Below are 23,259 nucleotides of genomic sequence, written 5' to 3'. Positions count from 1 at the left end.
CGATACGTTAAATATAGTAAATAGGATTTATTTGCCTTGTTTTAATTATTTAGCAAACAGAAATTATTAATTCAATATTATGCTTTTTTAATTTAATAAATAGATAAGTATCTAATCATATTTAAGGCATTCTATGTCAATTATAATATTATTAATTATTGCCATAAAATTAAAATTATCTTCATCATAATTTTCATAGGTAATAAACGCATAATTATTTGAGTATTGCTACATTTATTCCTAAACTTTATAGGGGACAAAATATAATGTAGTAAAAGGTATGGTACGGTAAGTAGGTATGGTATGTATTTATAGTATCTAATTATCTATGTATGTTAGTTTTTACATTGTACCTATATACAGGGATGTATGTAGATAATATATGAAGACACACCCGGTAACCTTTATGCCCGCATCTATTGAATGTTCCTATTGTGAGCTGTTTACATCAATATGAAGCTGTTTTGTTTTGTAAACAGAGGTATATTTTAAAAAGATACAATATAAAACCCTATTGGACTATTAAAAGTACACTGTACACTGATAAAATGAACAACAATCAACGGGATCAGTATTTATTCGTGAATCTCTACCGACCAGGCTCTGCCATTACAACTCTGCATCAGCTGTTATTTTAATACAATTTAGTATCGTAACGCATTGATTACCGATAAAAACGACTATTAATCTATTAAAAAGCACAAAACTTGTTTCAAATTCACTCACAAAAATGTTCACACAGCACACTCACAACGTGATCTACATACATAGGAACACTTCAGGCAGGTGTTCAAGCTGTATCGGCGGCACTCGCATGTCGAGCTCTTCCTCCGTGCCCGGGTACATCATGGGAGCCAGCATGCTCCGCGACCGCCCTCGACCGATGCGTCCGACGCACTGACGCCACCCTTCCTCGCAACCCCAACCCTCTTATCAGCACCACGACACCATTGGCTAAGGCGCCTCTAATGATAACGAGCACCACGCCCAACGACCAATCCAAGCAGCCAGCACCACCCATCGATCGATTAAAGAAAATTCGCATTTCCGCGCGAGTAATATTCCGACGTTCTGCACTTGAAGTGCTTTGTAGGCGAATCCAGATCTCTCGTATTTTTCTGATCATACTTTTCCAATTAACTCTTTCTGGGCAATACGGTTTCATTGTAGGACGCTATGATTTCTTTTCTTGGAAATGTCGAATAGATAATATTTACGGAGGTAGGTACCTACTACCTACTACATATCTATGTACCTACTTATTATAGATATGTTTTTTATATTGGTGTATTTTGCTAGATAAAAGGGGCATAGGTAGTTTATTTCATTAATGTTAACAATACGAACTAACTAACTTATAACCAATATTATTATATATTGCATTCTATCTCTCCAAGCATACACACAGTAAGCTATTCTCAGATGTTCTAAAGCTACATGCGGTTAAATAAAGTTTATCCTGTAAAAAGCTCTACAATAAACCATTAACACGTCCACCGAGCAGCGCAAACATCAAAATTGAATGTATTTGCGATCGTACAATATTTCATACAAAACCTGGTCGTAAATATTGAGCATAAATCTCTAACTCAATCCAGTCTAGGCCTTGGTCAAGCGTGACCTGCGTGGTACAATGAATTATACAAGTGAACGCGAGGGCAGCCGCGTGTGCAACTTTATGACCTCATAAATCACATACTTTACCGTCTCTCTACCCTTAGCTTTACGTCATTTGTACCCCAGACACTAAAATCTACTAGATATACCTAAGCAAAATACTTTCGCTGTGGATATGCAGTTTGTACTTCACGTAATATATGCGTATTCAAATATTATAATTTTTTGTTGTGTTATATAAGAAAAGCTGAAGAGTTTGTTTGTTTGAACGCGCCAATCTCAGGAACTACTGGTCCAGTTTGAAATTTCTTTCGGTGTTAGATAGCCCATTTATCGAGGGAGGCTATAGGCACCTATTATATCATCACGATATTTAGCGAAATGGATACGACTCTATCAGTCTTTTCTTATTCAAAACACAAACGATTATAGAAGGACACTAATGTCATTTTCGAAGGATTACAAAAATTTTGAAATGTTCAAACATTGATTAGAAAATTTTATGATAAATATTAAATAGGCAAAAAACTGTTGAACTAAAAACTGTGAAATGTTGCCAAATTAGCATAATCACAAATCTAGGTAAAATCGAATCGTTAATCTTGTTTTATCATCACAACATTACTTATCTGAGAAAATAAAGATTTATTTGATTGTCTTCACTTTGCTGGGACTCAAGCTGTTTTTGACTCTATTTTTTTCATGGAAGAGATTCAGAGAGATTCAGGATAAAGGCATAACGATTGTTTATTTCTTATATTCTATTGACCTGATTCTTCAAGTAACCAATAAAATATTATAACTATGAAATAACAAATATTGTATAAGACTATATGAGATGTTCGATGTAGAGTTCGCATGTTTAATGGTGGAATATTATGAAATAAATAAAAAATAAATTAAATCCATATTATTCTAAATCAACCATTTTATTAAGCAGTTTTGATTTTGATGATAAGGCATATTATAAAAATAATTATCGATACTTAATCGTGGAATGGAATAAATACTTGTTTTTTTCGTGCAAGAACATATGGGATAACTAAATGAACTATGAAAAATATTATATTATAGGCATCGTAAGGTAACCTTACATACCCTGCATATCCACAGCGAAAGTAGATACGTTTATCTACAGCTTACGTCAATCTCATACATTTAGTCTATTCTATTGAACGCTACGCTAACAGAAAGCCACTTGACTAGGGGGGCTTAACGGTTTGCTTGACATTTAGTAGTTTACTAATAACCTACCTATAAAAAAACTGAATTACACGACATCAACAAATCATTGGGATCTAGGATAGGTAGGTAGACAAATGGCAAATCGCCATAAATATAATCGTTTTCTATGCGACGAGTAGGTACAGTAATTTTAGAGATTCAAAAGTAGGTACAGAATTTTCCATCCATCTGAAAATTGATAAAATTGCTGTTGTTACCAAATTTAAAATTTTATCTAGGTGGGAATTCTGGTAACGTTTTTCGTTAATTGTTGAAGTGAAAATTTCAAGATCGCATCATGGAAATACCGTCATGTCATGGAGTAGGCGACGATTTTTGTTTCTTTGAATCTTGCAAAAGAAGTTTCACTTCTGACACGTGTGCTCGGCACATACGCTGTATTTTTATAAATAATTTTCTGACAAATAACTTTTAATTCTGGGCCCGGACCACTTATGACTTAATATACCTACCTATTTTAATTTTATTTCTGTCATTCAAAATCATCAATAAAATATAATAATGTGAGGTGTGTATCAGTGCTGTTTTAGTGGTTTAGTTGTCCAAATAAAGATCCGAGAATAGAAAAGAGTGTAAAAATTACACTGAATTTTGCAATTCACTTAACATCATCATAGACTGCGAAAATTAGTAAAACTAAAGTAGTAAAAGGTGAGGGAAGCTTTTGAAGATTGTGCAAAAAAAATTACTAAATAAGTTTTCTACCGCCTATGAGAGCACGGGAGGCCTGTGAACTGTGATGACTGATGACGATTTAGGGATGGATTGTTGTGATTGATATTCAATATTTTATGGCAAAAAATAAACAAAAATTATTATAAATTATTTCGCAATTCATACATACAAATCTGTATATGAAATTACACAAACATCTATATTATCTAATGTTAAATATGTTTGTGTATTGCAATATATTCTTATGCAGTTTTATCCAAACATCGTTTTCAAATTTACGTGCGCATCGTGTAGTCACATTTTATATATCATAATTGTAAGGGGTTGGTCGCGTGCGCCGTCCCCAGAGTCGCGGCGCGTGCGCCCGAGCTTCGGTAATTGAGGGTTGTCCAACCTTGCATTGCTGGAGCTTCTTACCATTGATAATCTTCAAAACGGATGCGACAGCCTTGCATTCAAGTGGAATCTGTTAAGCCCTATCCTTAAAGGGTTAATAATTGCGATATGTTTATTACAAGAGTTGGTACCTATATGTAGGTATGTGTATTGTGTATGTTTCAATCAGCTTTGCTGCATTGCGACAATGTTTTTTTTTTAATATTTCGGTATGCGCTTTTACCTTAATATATAGTGATGACTTTAAACTAGGTGTTCTAATAGGCACATTAATTTTTTTTCACTCATAAGATAAAACTACAGAAACTTCAGAAAGTAGGTAAGTACCTACAAATAGAGGGTCATCCGATATATTTGTCAACATGATTATTATTTGTACAACGAAACATAAGTACTCAAATAAAACAAATTTCACGACTATCCCACGGACACGTATTTGTCCCATAAGTTTGGTTTCCCCAAAGGATTTTTCCGTATAGCGCGTGTCGCACCCTACATTTTGATATTAAGTTACTATGAGAAATTGTTATCGTATGTGACCATCTCAAACAATTACATCCCCTTTAGGAAACCTACATGATTTAGAAATACAAATTACCGACTCTTCAGTTTTCTATGGTATCCAACAATTATCTACAATCAATTTGAGCAGATTAAAGGGAGAAATACGGAAAGTAATAAATGGAATTAGACATTATTTCAATGTCATGAACAAATAAAACCAATAAAAAATTTACAAAAGTTCCCATTTTATTGAACATCAACGAAGAAAAATGTTCTTGGATTGACCAGAAGAAAGCGTTTTTCGTATGAGCAGAAATCTGAACCATTTGCATAAACCGAATAAATAATAATTACGTCCGTATGACAGTAAGGATCTCCCGCCTGTTTCCAAAGGGCTATAACTTGATAATGTCTCCGTTATCTGATTAGGATGGCACCGAAAAATTATATCGTCCTGTAATTAAATTAAAATCCAATTTAGAGATACGCCACAGGCGGCACGCGTGACGGCCGACACTTTTATGCCAGTTGAACCTGTAGGGGTGCTTTAGTTTTATAAAATGTGTAAAATATGTCGAGGATTTTGTATTTGTTAGATTGAAGTGACATTGCAATATCAACATAGCAAAATTTGTTTCAATTCTCAGTTAGACATTATTGCGCGCATAAATATCATAGGCTACTGAAAAGGTAAAATCTCTGAGTATGAAGACATTGTGAATTGTAAAAAAAATAATTAGGAACATGCAACAATTATACATCTTTGAAACTGAAAGAGATTTTTAAAGTTCATACCAGTTTAATATCGATAATTGTTTAAATCAGCCACAATCATAACATATCTTTGGACAACTGACAAGTGTAAGTATAATTAATATATTTAATGAATAAATTGAAATTAAAACAATAAAATTAATTTTTACTCTTCTCTAAATCTATAATATAATAAACACAGCAAAATAAACAACGAAACCATAAAATCAAAACTAATAAAACAAACACGACGATCTGTCGTCGCCCCTTCAAAACGCGAGTCACCCCACTTATTAAAATTAATAAGTGGGCCCTCGTCTGCATTAATCATTGCACTATGTCAATAACGGTATTATATATTTGGCAAACATCTCTAACCAAACTGTGGTTTCATAAAAGCGAACCTCGCGTATCCGCTCGGGAAGCTTTTAAACTTACATTTTACATTACTTAGACCGGACTCTCAGTGGAGTTTCGTTTGCAAAAATCGCGGACCTAAATCTGACTTCTGATATATATTGTATAGATCCCAGACATCCTATAGACAGATGTTGCCAACCAGTTTTGTGGTCCCCCTGCCCGCACCCCGGTAATTAAATATGGCATACAAAGAAAAAAATAAAAATTTCCAAAACATGCCGTGTGGGGTATCAAATGAAAGAGCTTATTGAGTAGATCACGAATATCTATATATTCGTGATCTACTCAATCAATCTTTAGTGGTTTAAAGTTAACTCAAAAATGGACCATTTTCGTAAATTTTCTAAAATATCTTAGAGAAAGTGTAAGAAATGTATATAGTATGCTATATATTCGTGATCTACTCAATAAGCTCTTTCATTTGATACCCCACACGGCATGTTTTGGAAATTTTTATTTTTTTCTTTGTATGCCATATTTAATTACCGGGGTGCGGGCAGGGGAACCACAAAACTGGTTGGCAACATCTGTCTATAGGATGTCTGGGACCTATACAATATATATCAGAAGTCAGATTTAGGTCCGCTATTTTTGCAAACGAACATCTCCTTGGAGCCTGCTCTATAGTACGACATAAAAGAGATGAAATTAATTATTTTGGAACTAATTCGTTTTTCATTACCTGGCAACCCTGAATTGGCAATGTAGCTGTCAAGTTGAATAAAAATTTTTTGTTTTTTTCGTGAAGTGGAGAATTATTGAGATAAAATTGTTATTTAGAACAAGAAATTTAAATAAAAAAGGAGTCATCATGAAAAAGGTTAAACGTAGCGGTGTCCGTGATGTGGTGTATAAAGTTTTTATTCGGTGTTTGTCCGAATTTCAAGCTGGAAATTTATTGACTGATTTGGAAAACGTTTACAAACGTACATCAGAATATACCGGTGAGATTCCATTTATTTTTGCTCAGTACTACGTAAAATAGAATATTCCATTAGTGACGAGTGTTTAATGTATGTATGTATGGCGATTATTACGTTTTCGCAATTTAATTTGAGGTTATTTGTATGTAAACAAAAACTAGTTTTTATAGTGCGACCAGCACAATTTGAGTCAAGAAGTTATATCCAATCCAACCAGCCTCAAATAAAGTACCTAGTTTAGATTTTACTACATAGTATACTGATAACTGTTTTCATACAGCTATCTATCTATTAATCAATCAAACCATAAGAAAAAAAATCATATTTACTGTATCATATTTACAGATACTGAAGATGCCGCGTACCCTCTTGCCAGTACTTCGAAACAGATTGATGATCAGTCCTTTGAAGGAGTAGAATATTTAAATTTTGATGAATTATATTAATGTACAAAATTTATCTACAAAAAAAATAAAAATATGTGGTTTTCAAATCGCCTTGTTTTTTTCTACCCGACGGACCCAGAAAGAGGGTAATGTGTTTGAGCTGCATGTATGCTTGTTTGTTTGTATGTTTGATTCTATGTGCGCCTCTGCAGTCTAAACACTTGACCGATTTTTATAAAATAACTAATTCCAAATACATTTAAGTAAAATTTGACCTAGGTAGGTCAATTAAAATACTAATGTATTTTTGTCTTAAATATTTTACGCTATTGCTACAATGAAACAATTATAACGGTTTAAATCGCGGTATTTATTTTAGATTATATTATATAGATTTTTGGATTTTTATTCTATAGTATCAAGATCGCTTGCGTCGCAGTATCAGTGTTGCTATATGAGCGACGGTGGCGCCCTCATTTATTTTCATCTCTTTTGTGTCGCACTGTAACTTGATTTTGTGCAAAATAGAAGATATTATTATGTAGATAAAGTGACAGCGAGCAAAAATATTCAAAGATCTAGACACTCCTAACGTAAAATATATTCACGCCTTCCTAAAATAAGAAATTAGGACATTTTTAAAAATGATTTTGAAAATCTCTATCAATATTATGAAGCTTGAAAGCTTTTTTGGAAACAACTACCTATTTCATTAAAAACGCTTGTGTCAGTAATTAAAAATCATTTATATATTGGATACTCTGACTATCGAGAAAGGCTAACTAACTCGAAGCTTGCTTTCCTTAAACTAATGCTAGTTACGCCGCCATTTTTAAGTTGAATGCAAACCTGCTCTTGGTTTCTCAGTTGTTATCATTGTGAACATCTTTGGTTTTTATAGATTTTAAGATTAAAATTAAAATTCAGATGTGAGCAAGAGGTAAAAAACTCAAGTCGCATGGGAAAAGTTGCTAAGAATACGTGTAATTACAGTGTATAAACCATTTAAAATCATGGCAAGAAATAATACAGAATAAGCTTTCTTAGGATATCTTTTAAGGCGTTTATAGTGTAGGTAGATAATTAAATAAATTCGTGAAAATACAAAACTTTCATTGGAAACAAGTTCCGATACATACAACATTGTTTTATAAAGCCATACTAATATTATAAATGCGAAAGTAACTCTGTCTGTCTGTCTGTTACTCAATCACGCCTAACTGGACCAATTTGCATGAAATTTGGTATGGAGATATTTTGATACCCGAGAAAGGACATATCACATAGGCTACCTTTTATTGCGAAATAATAATATGTACCACGGGCGAAGCCGGGGCGGACCTCTAGTGAAAAATAAATAGTGAAATCATTTCGGGAGCAGTAATTAAAGGAGAAAGCTTTTACTTTTACAAAAGCCAGTCTTAAGATAAAAATAAAATTGTTTGGACATCTCTGGTAACCACTTTAACGCACAATATTATCTTAATATTAATGTAAAAAGTTGTCCGTACACTAATATTATTTTTATGGGTAATATCTTAAAAATAAAACTACTTACGTATTTTTTGCAAAATCAATAAAGTAGATGCGATTAATTATTATTGCATAGTTTTTGTTAATTCAAAAATCACCATGTAGAAGATTTCTGAATTCTGATATTAACAAAAAAATCAAATCCTGTCATGAATGAGTTGTTGTAATATATGCACGTGTGTAATATAGACGTGCTATATGCCATTTCTGATTAAAGAAGGAGGTAGAGCCACGTAGAGCACTGATACCTACTCAAAGTCTATAAGTACATAAAACACACAAAAATATGAAGGTATATAACATTCAGTGAATCTCAGATGTAAATAAACGATCAGAGGTTCACAATCATGGTCATCATACATACCTAGATACATATTTATTTTGATCCTCGTTATAACTTGTTTTAAACTAGTGGTGAGATTTCTTTATTAACGTCACGCTCATACAATATACATATGTATACCTATTACGAAACAATGGAATTAATTTAAGTACCTATAAGATATAACATATATATAATAAGATTTTATGCAACACTATAAGTAGTTATATTTAACTATACTCTCCCCACCTACTTATATGTAAGTATGACTCGTATTGAAGCTAAGAACTTACAGAAACTTCCATGAGGAACGTTCCTTGGCCGGCTCAAACCCATGGGGTCCTTAATTTCATATTTCAATTCAAAAAAGGTGGTCTAAATTTTACATCCCCGGCTTATCAGTAAAGTTTCATGATGAAGTTATAATTTATCTACCAAAGATTGTGTAACCTTCAGTTCAGTAGGATTGTGACGTATAAATCCACTGTAATAACACGTATTATGTACGGATTTTTTATTATTTAAACAAAAAAACGTATTTCTCTTAAATTACTGTAATTGTGGGAATCATAGAACAGGCTTTGAACTGCGGTCGGAAAAGTTCGTCAAAATATGATGTAATAAGTTATAACTACTCATTCATATAAGTTGGACATTAAATATCTATATTTAGACACTAATTTGACAAAAACTTATAATCATGTATTTTCCTCAAAATCGAGGTAGTTAGGTTATGTATTATTATTTTTAAATATAACGTACATCGATATTGTTGTCTTTTATTCTCTCCTTCAGCAGTTAATATTGAGGGCTGCAATTATTAAAAGTGTTAACCATTTTAAAGTAAGCTCGAGTGCCCTTATGCTTTGATCTAGTAATTCTTGTTTATTCATCAATTCAGAGCGCTGAGAGCGGTCGGTGGAAGGGACGCTTGTTTACGTACAAATATTTTCCAAGAGCGTGTATTTATTTAACAATCATAATATCAGACATGAAAGCGAGTTGAATTGTGCATAATTTTACTCAGTGGGCATGTGAGTTTGTCATAATTAGATTGCGGCAACTGCAGTAAAACGCTGGGAATAAGGTTTCAACGGAAAGTGGTCGACATTGTTTTTTATGTAAACGGGTTTTCGCCGGTTAATGAGGTACACATTAAGAAGAAAGCGACGTGACGCAAGCGTGTCGAAGTTGCGATGAATGCGCGGTGTTCGGTGGCTGAAATTGAATCTCATATGCATGCTGCTCCTACCAGCATGCATTTAGTTATGCTTCCTTGCAATTTTAATGCCAGGCCCAAAAAATTAACTCCAACAAATATTTAATACTGCTAATTATGGTTTCAAACGTCAGCAGAAATATCTGACGAGAATGGCACTGACTCAAAGTAAACATGGCATTTTTAATACTTAGTTAATAATCTCCGAAAATACACTGTCCCGTGTTATATTCTGTGTTACATGAATTTAACTTTTTACATCATTTTAAAATTAATATTTCAAAAATCTAATATCAGTATACAGTCTATTTTTTATACCAAGCCAACCCAGGTGAGCTGGCTAGGACAAAAATAAAGGGGTAGATACTTATGAAGAAAGGAAAATTTGTTACCACACCATTTTAATCGACGATCAATCTTCCATGTGTTTATAGCTTTATAGGTACCTACAACGTACTCCATTAATCTGTTATGAAAAAAAAACTGTGTATTTTTTGATCTTTTTTGAGAGTAAAATATATTACATATTATATTTTTTATTAAATAATAAAAAAGAGCTGCAATTTATTCAAACAAATTAATCATTTTAAGATTGTGAAAATAACAATTTTTTTCTGAAGAAATATTATTTTAATTCTAAAGCCTTTTAAAATATTTTTTATCATTCCTACTAAGCCACATGATGTCAACTGGAAATCGCAACAAAATAAGCTGCTATACACATTATGCTAAATAAATGTATAAACATAATAACAATACCTACAATCACAGGTAATTTTAGTGTGTTGACCTGATCGTCTTGCCCTTGTAACCTTTTGGTTGTCGAAGAATCGCGTGCTGTGTAGTTAGTTATTAGTTATTACAGTACTAAGGTCATTTTACTGTTTTCCTAATTATATTAGTCATTCTGCATACAAGGCAAATTTATTGCATTATCTTGTGAATTTAGTAAATTTATGTCTGTTTATAAATGCAAGAGACACACAGACTAAAAAGTCTGTGTGTCTATATATCTGCACCTACGAGTTTAAACTAGACTAGCTGAAGACTCAAGACACAGGGTGAAGAAAAACTCCTACAAACATGAACATCAAATTGAACGATGTGTTTCAGTTATAAATTCTTCTAGATCTCAACAAAAATTACCTCTTCTCGGTCCAACGATTTACGCGTCAACATTTTAATGAGCAGATTCCGCATACAATTACAAATCGTAAAATACTACCGTACCTATTTGTCAGCCAATTGGTTATTTTTTACTAAAATTAACAAACAGGGAAAGAAAAGCTTCCTCCTCAAAAGGATTGCTCTACAAATAAGCTACTAACAATTAATGATTATGTATTTCGCTATATTGGTTAGCTCTAGAACTATAACTATTGCTTCACACAAAATTACATACAAATTGCAAACCGCAACCGGTAGGAAATCATAAAAGCAAGGTACGTGTAAATCAGGATGGGTCAGCTGTTGGGGAGATGGACGCGTGCCGTACGAGTCCGAAGCCCTACGCTCGCGTGACGTCAGCCCCATCTGCCCGACAGATGGCGCCGCGCCCTGACCGCTCCGAGCGAGATAATATCATAACACGCTAACATTACGGTAGTTCAAATCAACTATATCATGTGCCCCACACGATCAATTCCAGATAACACTAATTAATAACCAAAACATGTAAAAATGGGAGCCAATATTGCGTTCGGGTTTGGCTATTCCTTGACTTATTGTTCATCATGTACTACATTAGTCATTACTCTCTAATGATATATATAACATCTATAACAACTATAGTTTTGCGAGTGAGAGTTTTCCTTAACTCTACATTATTTTATTTTCTTATTATTATTCAACCTTTCCAAAAGTTGTCTAGAACAATCTGCTTAGCATTATTTTAAACTAATTGGATCCTTTTTGTTGAAAGAACTTATGATTGGCACTTAGCATAATAAAAGCAAATAGCTCTTATCCACCCTTCAGTAAACCGCAGCTAGTTGAGCCGAAAAACTTCACCGACTAATAGCATGTCATGTTGAAGAAAATCGGATACAATAATAAAATTGACAAACATACCTTTATTTCCTTTACTAAGACCTAAGGACATAAAGAAGGAGGGTGAAAAATGATTTTATTTTTATAATGTATTTAGGAATATAATATATTTCGTCCTAAAAGCTAGAAACTCATTTTTAAAGATAGAACTATCTATATATTATTATAAAACTTTTATATCGACGAAAAATAAGGATATATAAAGTATCATTGAACGAAAACACACTTGGCTCGTAATTTAATTTCAAAACACATCACGTAACAATACAAAGTCTCACGTAAACAGAATGTACAGAAAAAGTATAATATATTATAGATAAAACAATGAACTTTCGCACGAGTCGGTCAGGTTGATTTAGCGTGGCTGCTGTGAATCAAAGTAGTCTTGCTTGCGGTGGAGTTGTAATTGAATTTGGTGAACAATACGTTACCCACCGAATCTCGCTACAGGCACCTGTTATTCGTTTTATTTAGGCCGTTTGTTATTATATAATAAGGTTACTTTTATTTTCCTACACACACTCTACATATTTCACACGCGACATAATAATTCTTATCATGTAGAGTACAATTTTATCAATTTGACTCTACAGTATGATTTGCAATAATCGTTAAAAAAAATGATGCAGTTCACATAAAGGCAAAAGTCGCAGTTCTTTTTGTGATCAGTTAGTTTAAATAACACGCAATTCGCAATCTAAGAAAATGCTAAGTGTTATCAGACGTTATATTATTTTCTCATAACAATTACCTATTGAATAATTGCGTTTTTACACTACATAAAACCGGATGAAGTTATGTGAGTATATTATAATGGCATACTTAAAATCTTTACATTAATCTTTTTGTCAGATCTTGTCTTGAGTTATTCCATGTTATCCTTAGAGAATTTTAACATGAGCACTGCAAACATTACATTGATTTGACGCATTTTGGAATACGTATCTACTATCTACCAAATATTGTTCTAATTAAATCTGATAATAAGTAATAAAATAAATATTCTAAAGTAAAAGTAGTATAAAGTAAATATTCTAGAACAAACATCATCATACAAGCATGCTAGTTTACACAATATCAAAAATATCGCTATGAAAACTTGGTCGCGTGCCGGGAACGTTTTTAAACCACGAGAAAAAACAAAAGAGCAATCTCTCACAAGTATCATTTTCACCCGTCGGCAGATCAATGTAAGCTGCGCGTGATAATTGAATCGAGAGGGTCAGACCGACCCCGGGGTCGGTATTAGTGATACATTTGATTCGTATGTGGCTTCCCGGCGATGCTATTGTTATCTGGATAAGTACGCATCACTAGTGATTTAAAAGCTAACATTACGGGATATGTTTAATTACCTTTATGATTAATTAATTATTCAGTAAATGTTTATTTTCTGTTTGAAAGTTTGGATAAATTTTGAGTAGAGCAAGAATCAGCATTCGAGTGAAAAGATATATAGCTATTAAAGCTTATATATCAAAGTAGTTTAAACACTCAATAAAATCTATTAATCTATTTCTAAATCAATCAAATTGAAAGTTAATTCGATTAAAAAGAATCAAAAATCAATAAGTATTAATTTTGAGAAAATATGCAATAGATAAAAATTTTCAAGACATATTTGATATTTGTACTAATCAATAAAACATACTCAGTAACCAGCTATCTTTTCACAGCGGGAGGATACAGTTTGTTTTGCTCCTGCCCAGAGGGGGTCATTACTAAACTCCATTACGCTTTTTGTACCAAGTGTTTTGACGGTATAACAAGGGTGAAAACGACCCTACAAACGAATGACATGCTCTAAACAGCCTCCGTTTTTTATTATCTAAGGCGAAGAATGAAATATTTTCTATAGATATGATGAATTACTTTTATTGCCATAAAATGCATTTGTTTTATTTGTAGGTCTAATAAGATCAATCATGATTATAAAGATAACTTTAATTAGGACTTTAATAAATTATAATTATAACTTTAGAGCTACCTAATTAACGTTTCTACATTATTTAATTACAGTCTCCTTTATTTCTTGCAATGTTTTAGTATTATATTTTGAATAGGTAAGTATAAATAATATATAAATATAAAAACTAATTACCCTAAACCTATGCAAAATGTTTCTTAGAAACGACTATAGATACGTGTTGATAGTATAAAATGAAAGTAAGTTTATAATGTACCTAATGATCTAACGAAGATTTCTTCCTACATTATTAATCTGAGAACTAATCTAATGTAATGAGGGGTTTTTGCCTCTCTTGATAGGGCAATATTTTCTTTAATTAAGTATCTAGTCCGTAATGACCAAAAAGAAAGGTTTCTTTTCAATTTTGACATGATATCTTAATTGTATTTTTAAGATATGAAACTTTTTATACTGACTGGTGTATAAAATATTATTATTTATTATGTACTATCTCAAAAAAAATTGTACATGTAGGAAAATAAATTTATTTTAAGTGATATAATGAGTGGGCCAAATCGGGTATGCAATAACATAACATTTATATGCTCTAATACATTAAAATAAGCACAATGAATAGTCATCAATCTTAAAAGGGTAGGTCTATAAAGCGACTGCAATGGTAATGCGCGCGGCATATGGCACCATGTGATTGCTAACTGTATGATCGTTTCGCTTCGATGCCGCTCAATGGTCCCGCGGCCAAGTGACCCACTTCGACCTTTAGACGCGTATCATCGAGATAACATCGAGCTCGAGTGGACACCTCCATAGCCCTCATTGTACTAAGCACTTCAGAGTTTTGGTAACAAATGTCGAAGCTTCTTTGAGCTTTTGATGTAACAACTAACAAATTGCCCGCATTTCTTACATAATTAGAAATAGGTACACTTGTCGTTTAACAGTTGGTTTTTCAGATCATAAACTGAGATAGCAAATCAAAATTCTTTTCAGTTTGCAAAATGAATATTCAAAAGAAGTAATGTATAGTATGTAAGGGCATGTGTAGAACGGCTCTGCGACAGGATAGTAATGGTTTCGCGGGGACGTCGCAGGAGGGCTGTAGGGAGTGCTAAGTGCCGGGAGGCCACATGTCGCTCTCGACGCGCTAATCTCCAGGATTTGCCATCCAATGTCCCTCGCAGTCATCCGTCTCGCTTTCCATTATACACAACAATACATCCGTCTCATTCGCCTCATTGAATATTATTGCTCTATGGGGATTTTGAAAATATGGAGCCGTTTAGCGAAAGCCGTACATTGTGTCCATTGGAATTATTCATATGCGGATCGTTGCATTTATCACTTAATGGTATTAGCTATTAGATCGTTTAATCGCTCGATTTGCAACTTTATTGCTATACTCAGCTTTTGCATATCGTAAATGTATTCACTTAGAGAATTTAGCATTTATTACCCTGCTTTACGTTGAACGCGGCTCGAACATTTTCTTTGAATAAACCTACAATAAACTCTCGTAAAACTACAAAGTAAGTAAGTAAGCCTATTATTTCTTTAAATCTTGTAAGCAACATATTAATTATGAATTACATGCAATTTCGACTGAGGTATTACAAATAGGTATAGCAAAATAATTATTTAATGGGATTTAAAAAAAATTTATAAGTAACAATAATTTAATAGGTTAACTAGGTTTCTTCTGGGTATCCTGCTTGCCTTTCGACAAAAGCCTCCTCCAAACTCTTCTACGATGGGACTACGGTCCCTTCCACTTGACCTTCCTCAAATAATAGATACATATTTAGCATTACAGCTTACAGTGGTCTTCTTTAAATAAGTAGTGATGAAAGAGGGTGAACAGGTGATAATATCATATAAATACTACAACTAAGTATTTTAAAAATACGTCGTCAAATACATTGAAAGCATCACGTGCTGTCAACGCACCATGCGGTACATAACACATGGCGACTTCTGTTTAAGGTGGTTTAAACATTAAAAAAAATACTATAGCTCTTATTACGTCGTCTGAGGAGCTATTTTACTGTCTCTAGCGATATTAATGGTGCAGTAGATTGCATTGTAGGGACTCTGACTTGTCATTGCTTCCCTCGCAAGTCGCAACCCTAAAATCATTCCATTCTATCTAGCCGGACGGGTAGACAGGTTAACTTTTGTTGTTCCACAAAAGCGGTGCATTACCGTCCGATTGTTGGCACAAATGTTGGGTATTACAAAGCATTTTATGTTGACTTGCCAATGATTATTTCGAGTTTTCGCTCATTATTCCTTTCCGGTGCTTTATTTGTCGAATATCTATTCAATAATCAAATTCAATTGATATGATTCTAGCTTTGATTCCAGTTTTTTATATAAGAGTGAAAATATACAAAAGCTCACGATTTTCGTGGCATTTAATATATAAGGAGCTTTCGGGGGCAATAAATCGATCTAGCTTAACTTTAAGAATGTTAAAAATACACAGCAACGCTTAATCATTAAGATATCAGGAAGGGAAATTGCAAATTATTCATAGCCAAATTAGTTATACAAATTGTAGAGTAATATGATGTTTAATTTAAGATTTTATTCGTTATAAAATACATACCACATATTGAATTAAAATATTTTATGCAGAGCAAATCAGAATGCTTTTTATCTGAATTCTGAATCATAGTTAAAATTAGCACACAAATGAATCGTCAGTTAATTATAATTATTTTCCCGCTTAAGAGTTTATACCTACCTAAGTACCTACGTTATTATTTATTCAAAAACCAACTACCAATACCAAGAGAACTTTTTCGATTCAATTAACCAATCCAAAAGGTATAAAGAATATCCAAAATTCATGCAACGTAAACAAAGGAAACAAAATTATTTCTTTGCTGAAGGAAAGTCAATAGAGGTTTTGAGGCATTGCCCTCGGCTCGCGCAGGTTTCAGACGCGCTGGGAGGGGCGGTGCCTAGGGACCACCGTACTCTTCTTGATTACTGAACACCCTGCCTCCCTACCCCCATATATTATAACATGGATGCACAACAGCTATACAAATTATATCTCTACTTTTATACGACATGCCATGTGCAACAGGCACGATTGAAGTATACCTACACAAATATTTAAATATTGTTTTTATTTTGAGATAAGGATAAATTAATAAAAACATTTTTATCGTTTTATAAGATACAAAATCTTTAATTCCATCACATGTAATGCAATGTGATATTCTCATTTGCATTCATGTTTATTATTTCATTATCCTTCGTCTATATAATTTCGTGAATAATATAATTTACAAAAATATACAGCGACGAGAAATATAAAGCGGAATGTTCTAAAAATATTTTCCCTATCTTGGAAGCAAATACACAGGTAGTGGGATGAGGGCCGAGATTTCTGCATAAAACATGCAAGACTCCACGCCCCGAGCTCGTAAAAATACATATTCTATCAGAAGGGTCTGCGCTTTTAATACTCCACTGTAATGAGCAACAGAGGTCGACTATCTCCTTAATTTTCCTCTCTAATACCTCATTTAGGTAAATTGTTTAACGTTACAACGTAAAGTGAGTCTTCGTTGCTTGTTTAAGTGATGAAATTATTATCTGAATCATCGTTCTTATATTGGAAGTAAAACAATACGCGTTTTCGTTGTATTTTATGTAGATTGTGCTTGTAATGATGTGTCTTATATTTGTAGAATTAAAACCATTACGATACAAGAATTTTTATGTGGCAAAAAGACTTGAGAGATGTAGAGCTATTTGTTGCCTAAGATCCCTGCAAACCTGCATGATCACGTTATTCGTATTTTAGTAGACTGTAGAGTGCGACCCTGTAAAAACATTCATTTAAATTCGAATTATTAAAATTAAATATGAATAAGACTACATATACACACAACACCAATCTATAGGTACGTATTATCTATATCTGTTATATTATAGCTATGAATTCAAGAAGATAGAGTATCTTTTGCACCAGATGTTACATAATAATTTCTCTATCTATACAAAGGCATTTAACTGTAGGTAATATTTAGAGCTTATATTACCTTACCACCTTAATTGAACGAAGCAATTTCATAAATTAGAAATCAAAAACCAGCTACCTATAAGTAAGTACGCAATTATCCACACAAAGCTCCCCTCACCATCTGCTCTATACACCCATAATGTTTTCATATGAATTTATTTTGGTCATCCTTCCATAGTATGAGTAGATAAAAATCACAATCAGCGATATCTAATTGCCTTTACACGCTAATTAGTTCCATCATTACATAAACAATGAAACAATTGCAATAAGGACATAATATAGGTAAATTTTCCATAAAAAACAATAACAGTAACAAAACATCGCATCTGAAAGGAAATGTTTGTGCTATAAGGTGCCATGTGATGCTTTGCTGTCTGCAATCTATAAAGAAAAATATTAGTTTTCTTTTTGTTTGTTGGGTGGGTATATTTTTTATTTGGAACACTTAAATAACCGTGTCATTAATAAAAAAAAAAACATTTGTTTTTTTTTCATACATTGTTCGCGGTTCGCCTAAGAATCAACAGTCATGAAAAATAAATTTCTCGGTTGGAATTGGCAAGTATTTGTATGTAAGGGTCTTGTCAAGGGTCATTTCTTCTTAACTTATATCTAGCTAATATTGATTTTACTACATATTGTATAGTATTGTATGCACGTCTACTTAATTTAATTATCATATTTCCTTAAAATGTTTGGGGTTTTTTTAAATAGAAATAAAATAATGATGGTATTGTGAGCTGTTACGTTGACCAAATTAATGGGATCCATTTACAATCTTTACCTTGCGTATGCATGTGCAAACGCCAAAATAAAAAAATGAGTTTTCCATCTGTCGATTGTGATAGGAAGGAATAGCGTAACTCGTAAGCTCAAAATCTCGCCACGAGGCACGATGAAGGTCCTTGATTGATTAAAACGTTAACAAAGGGATAAAGTTGATCACTCCGCTTTGTACTGCGAAGCCCTTTATATTCGAGTAATCAAAGAATACGCCCTATACAAAATCATTCATTTAAAATATGACTTTCACGGCCTCTAGGTACTTATTACGTTTCATATTTATATTTTTTCTTTTTACATAATAATGACAGAGAATTATATTTTTTATTTTGAAATAAGACAATCTGATCAAAAAAGATAAGATATTTAGATTAAAAATCAAGGTACATTAAAAAATATTTTTACTAGGAGTGTTTAAATGTTCATTGTGGAGAGTAGAGCTGTACCGAATGCGCGCATTTGTAATAGATATTATAAATTATAATATAATGAACCTAAAAAACTCGTTGCAATTTTTAATTTTGAACTTCTTTCTATTAAATTTTTAATTTTTTTGAGTGATTATTTAATTTCTGTAAAAATTTATCCCAAATCTGGTGCTCTGTACTGCACAAAATTATATCTCATTGAGATCCCTACTACATAAGTCGTGTTTTAATTACATAATCACTTATGGATATTATGTATAATGATTATAAAAAAATCTAAATTATAACAGGAAGAAATCTCAGGTGAAACAAGGTAAGTATCGATCACAAGTTAGTAGCAGCTTTCCGCCAGATGTCGCCCCCTGCGGCGTGTGTGATGAGCCCATGGAAACTAATTATTACTCCCCTCTTTTGTTTTAGAATTGTTGATTAGTAGTTATTGATATTTGAATAATTTATCATAATAAATATGTAACCTGGTAAGAAGGAACATTTTTGTTTAGCTAAAGACGCTAAAGTAGTCTCCTTTGATATATGTATAAAATATTTTAATTATTAAAATTGTGTTAATTGAACCGGCTAGTTTTTATTTACCTAACAATGATCAATGATGATGGTTTGATACGTTATAAATAATTTTCAAGCAAGCAAAATCTCAGTACTAGAATAAACAATCAACTCCCTAATCTAAGATGTAAATTGTAAAGTTGTTTCATTTTCAGTATTATTCGTTGACATATGAAAAGTATGAAATACCTACAAAATTCTACCTATTCTATATAAACGAAAACACAAATACAAATAAGACTCTATGGATGAAAAGAAAGGTTTTAAGTGTTGAAAATTGATAATAGCTTGCTAAAATGATAGACCATATACCTACATTATACGGCAGGTTATTATGTTTTAAATGAAAACCGCTAGTTATACGTATACATTAATTTACAATTATTGCAACTTTTTTACCTACCTACTTACTCTAGAATGTTAATTATGCTACATACCTACCAACTTCTAAACAGTTTGAGCTGTCGTGAAATATTATCTATTAACAATATTATTAAATCCAATAGTAAAAAACGTACAGAAGTGTTAGATTATTGAGATTATTTGAGCTTATCTAAAACTAACATACGAAACATAAGAGACACTAACAAAAGATTACCTGGGAAAGAAAGTGACCATTTAATGCATTATCATTTAATTCTCATACTAAAGCAGGAAGGAAGCGATTCGCCGCGCACGCGCCGCCACGTGGCCGCTTCCGCCGCTAATGCGCTCGTATAATAGGAGACGTCACCTTTCTTCACACATTACACTAACTATTCCGGTAATCAGTTGTTACTGGTTTCCGAATATGGAAAGGTTGATATGGATGATCAAATAAAAGTCTTAATAAAAGTATTATATTACATAGATCAAGAATGAAAAAAAATATAACAAATACGTATGTATATATGTACATATTGATATATTGTAATGATTATTTACAGAAAAATATATTACCTATTTAGCACGACTAGGTTAACGTACCTACTATTTTTAATTGCTTATTCTTCATGTATAAAATTAAAATTGTTCAAATAATAAATAATATTATGAAAGATTAGAATAAAACCTACGAATTCATAAATTTTGCAAGGAAAAAATTACACATTAATATAATTTTGAATTTGAAAATTTTTGTTTCAAACTAATAAAAATAGGGAATTCCTAATTACACATTTTAAAAGCGAGTAATAAATATAGAAACTAAAAATTGCATTTTCCCACGTTCTATAGTGTATTTATTCCAAGTACAAATTTGGTTAAATTCATATTATAAAAGTATAACAATACCCAAACAATACAAAGGGTTTTATTAAAAATAATGACCGCTTTCGCCGCTAGCGAATAAACTCTCCCTATAAATCATAACTTCGGATAGGTATGCAATATGATGGGGTTCTAAAACCATAATAATAGTGGTTAAATATGAATTCAGAAGTAATCTTTATCAGTTCCCTAGTTGGGACTATACATATACCTACCTACCTACTACTTATCGATATTTCGTGATTATCTTTCTCTGATATTATATACCTAAAAGGGAAGGTAATTCTTTAATTAAAGATTTCCGTCTATGACATAATAAGCGTAATGTTTAGCACATTTTAATTAAAATGATGACCTTATATATTTATGTATTTTCTCTTATCTATTAGTACGTATTATACATATTTATTTATTTTTTATCTTTTTTATTGCTTCAGTGCTTCAGTATACACCACCTACCTGTATTCGTTGTTTTTGTCATTGCTTTCCTTGGTTGGGTTACCTGGAAGAGATGGCTCTGTAGCCATAAGGTCGCCCATTGTGCAATTTATGTGTATTCTATTTTATGTAATGTCTGTAATTTGGTGTGTACAATAAAGTTCTCATTCATTCATTCATTCATTCATTCATTCATAAAATGTGGCTTTAGTTTTATATTTAAAAAATAACTCTAGGTTATAACCTAGAATAAAATATATTTTAGCAGATAAATCTCTTAATGTTTTATTCTACGCAACCATGGCAAACATATAGACCGAAACATAAAAAGAGAATACAAAAATAATTTAGTTAAGTGCGACAATATCGAAATAATAGCCCGCGTTAAAATCAAAAGGACTCATCGGCGCTCGTGACTAAGTCGGTAAGAGCACTTAACTTGATTACATGCGTTTGAAGGCCTGCTGGGCGCGTAAAAAGTATGTACATAAAGTATAAACAAAACTTAATGTGGAGGGATGTGGTATGGCGCGTGGCGTGGGTGGCGTCACCACTTGCAACCAGAACACGCGCCGATAATTTCAACTTACCGTATTGAAACTGGTACACGCTTTGTGCTTGTAATTATAGTGATAGAACGTTTATGAAGATGCAAATTTTATCATGGTACTGTTATGCTAATATGTAGTTTAAAAATTTGCAAGAAAATTTTCACTTGAATATCTAAAAAAGTATTATATTATATCTAATATGTCCATCAATAAAAATTTATTCATGATGGAAAAAATAGACATAATATAATATGTAATATTTTAAAGGCAAATATTACATGTAATGGACAAACTATGAATATTGATTTACAATACAAATGTTAAGAGTTAAGACTAGATAATATAGAGTATAATAGAATACTTAGTTATTTCTTTGAATTATATATGTATAGGCAAATAAATTAATAAAAAAATAAAGTCAAGTTCAAGAATTATCATTTTTTAACGTTTTGAATCACTACAAAAACTTACACATCTATCTCATAATATTTATTTTATTTTAAATGCTTTTGTTTTTGTTAAATTGAATTCATTCTAATTAGGAATAATTAGTTAAGTCAGTCAACAATGTTTTTAACTGTGGTTTTTATGTTTCTCGCATAAATAAAAATGGTAATGTTATGGTGGTTTTATATTGTCGTAAGGAAGAATATTGTAAAAAAAATACGACAATAAAAAAAACTCTACAACCCGCAATTACATTACTAGGTAGTATTGCTGCTGCATTTCTTTAGAACTTACGCATACCTTCAAGCGCCTTGTTTCTCGCAAGCAATGCTAGGAGTACATCAGGCTGCGGCGGGTCCAATGGGTGCATAACCTCCAACGACGCAGCCATAGAAGCGATCCGCCGATCTCTTTCAGATTCCACTTCACCGAATCCCGATTCCATGAATTCACAACACTACGTCCTATAATCACAAAGTAAACATTCAACTCCGCGATTCACCATTCCGCAAAGAGGCCTGGCATGTACGGGCTCCCAGTCACAGTCGAAGCACTTAGAAGCAGCAGGCGTCTCGGCGGAGAAAAGCCGAGCCCACGTGGCGGCGCCGCCCACGCCCGCCTCTGCGCCGCTCTCGCCACGCCGCCCTCCCATTGAGAAGTCATTTTTTACCCCCTGTATCTGATAAACCCTCAGGCGAGGGGTACCGCGGGGCTCCCCCGCCCCGAACTAATTTTCCCGAATCGTATGACACACCCCCGGTGCTTACATCCATCTACAATATTAGT

The 23,259-nt window shown here is 32.7% G+C and overlaps 1 protein-coding gene across 3 annotated transcripts in view; it reads right to left on the bottom strand.

Moving 5' to 3' along the window:
- The window catches only part of Lim3 (Lim3 homeobox protein), a 33,024-nt gene extending 10,036 nt beyond the window's left edge, over positions 1–22,988 (bottom strand). Inside the window, exon 1 of one of the 3 annotated variants that reach the window (XM_090107823.1) lies at positions 22,774–22,988. In XM_090107823.1, the coding sequence (XP_089963949.1) occupies positions 22,774–22,918 (145 nt within the window). In that variant the 5' untranslated portion in view covers positions 22,919–22,988. Of the gene's footprint in view, positions 1–726; positions 878–22,773 lie in introns of those variants that run through there. The other 2 variants (XM_090107830.1, XM_090107839.1) reach the window with 2 other exon arrangements.
- Positions 22,989–23,259: the final 271 nt, after the last annotated feature.

The sequence above is a fragment of the Colias eurytheme genome, chromosome 2 (assembly GCF_061535395.1).
Source record: "Colias eurytheme isolate Ceu_HAF_F1 chromosome 2, ilColEury1 Martin Lab GWU primary, whole genome shotgun sequence".
Classification (NCBI taxonomy): Eukaryota; Metazoa; Arthropoda; class Insecta; order Lepidoptera; family Pieridae; genus Colias; species Colias eurytheme.
Note: the sequence above shows the minus strand (reverse complement) of the source record. Positions and strands in the feature narration are given on the sequence as shown.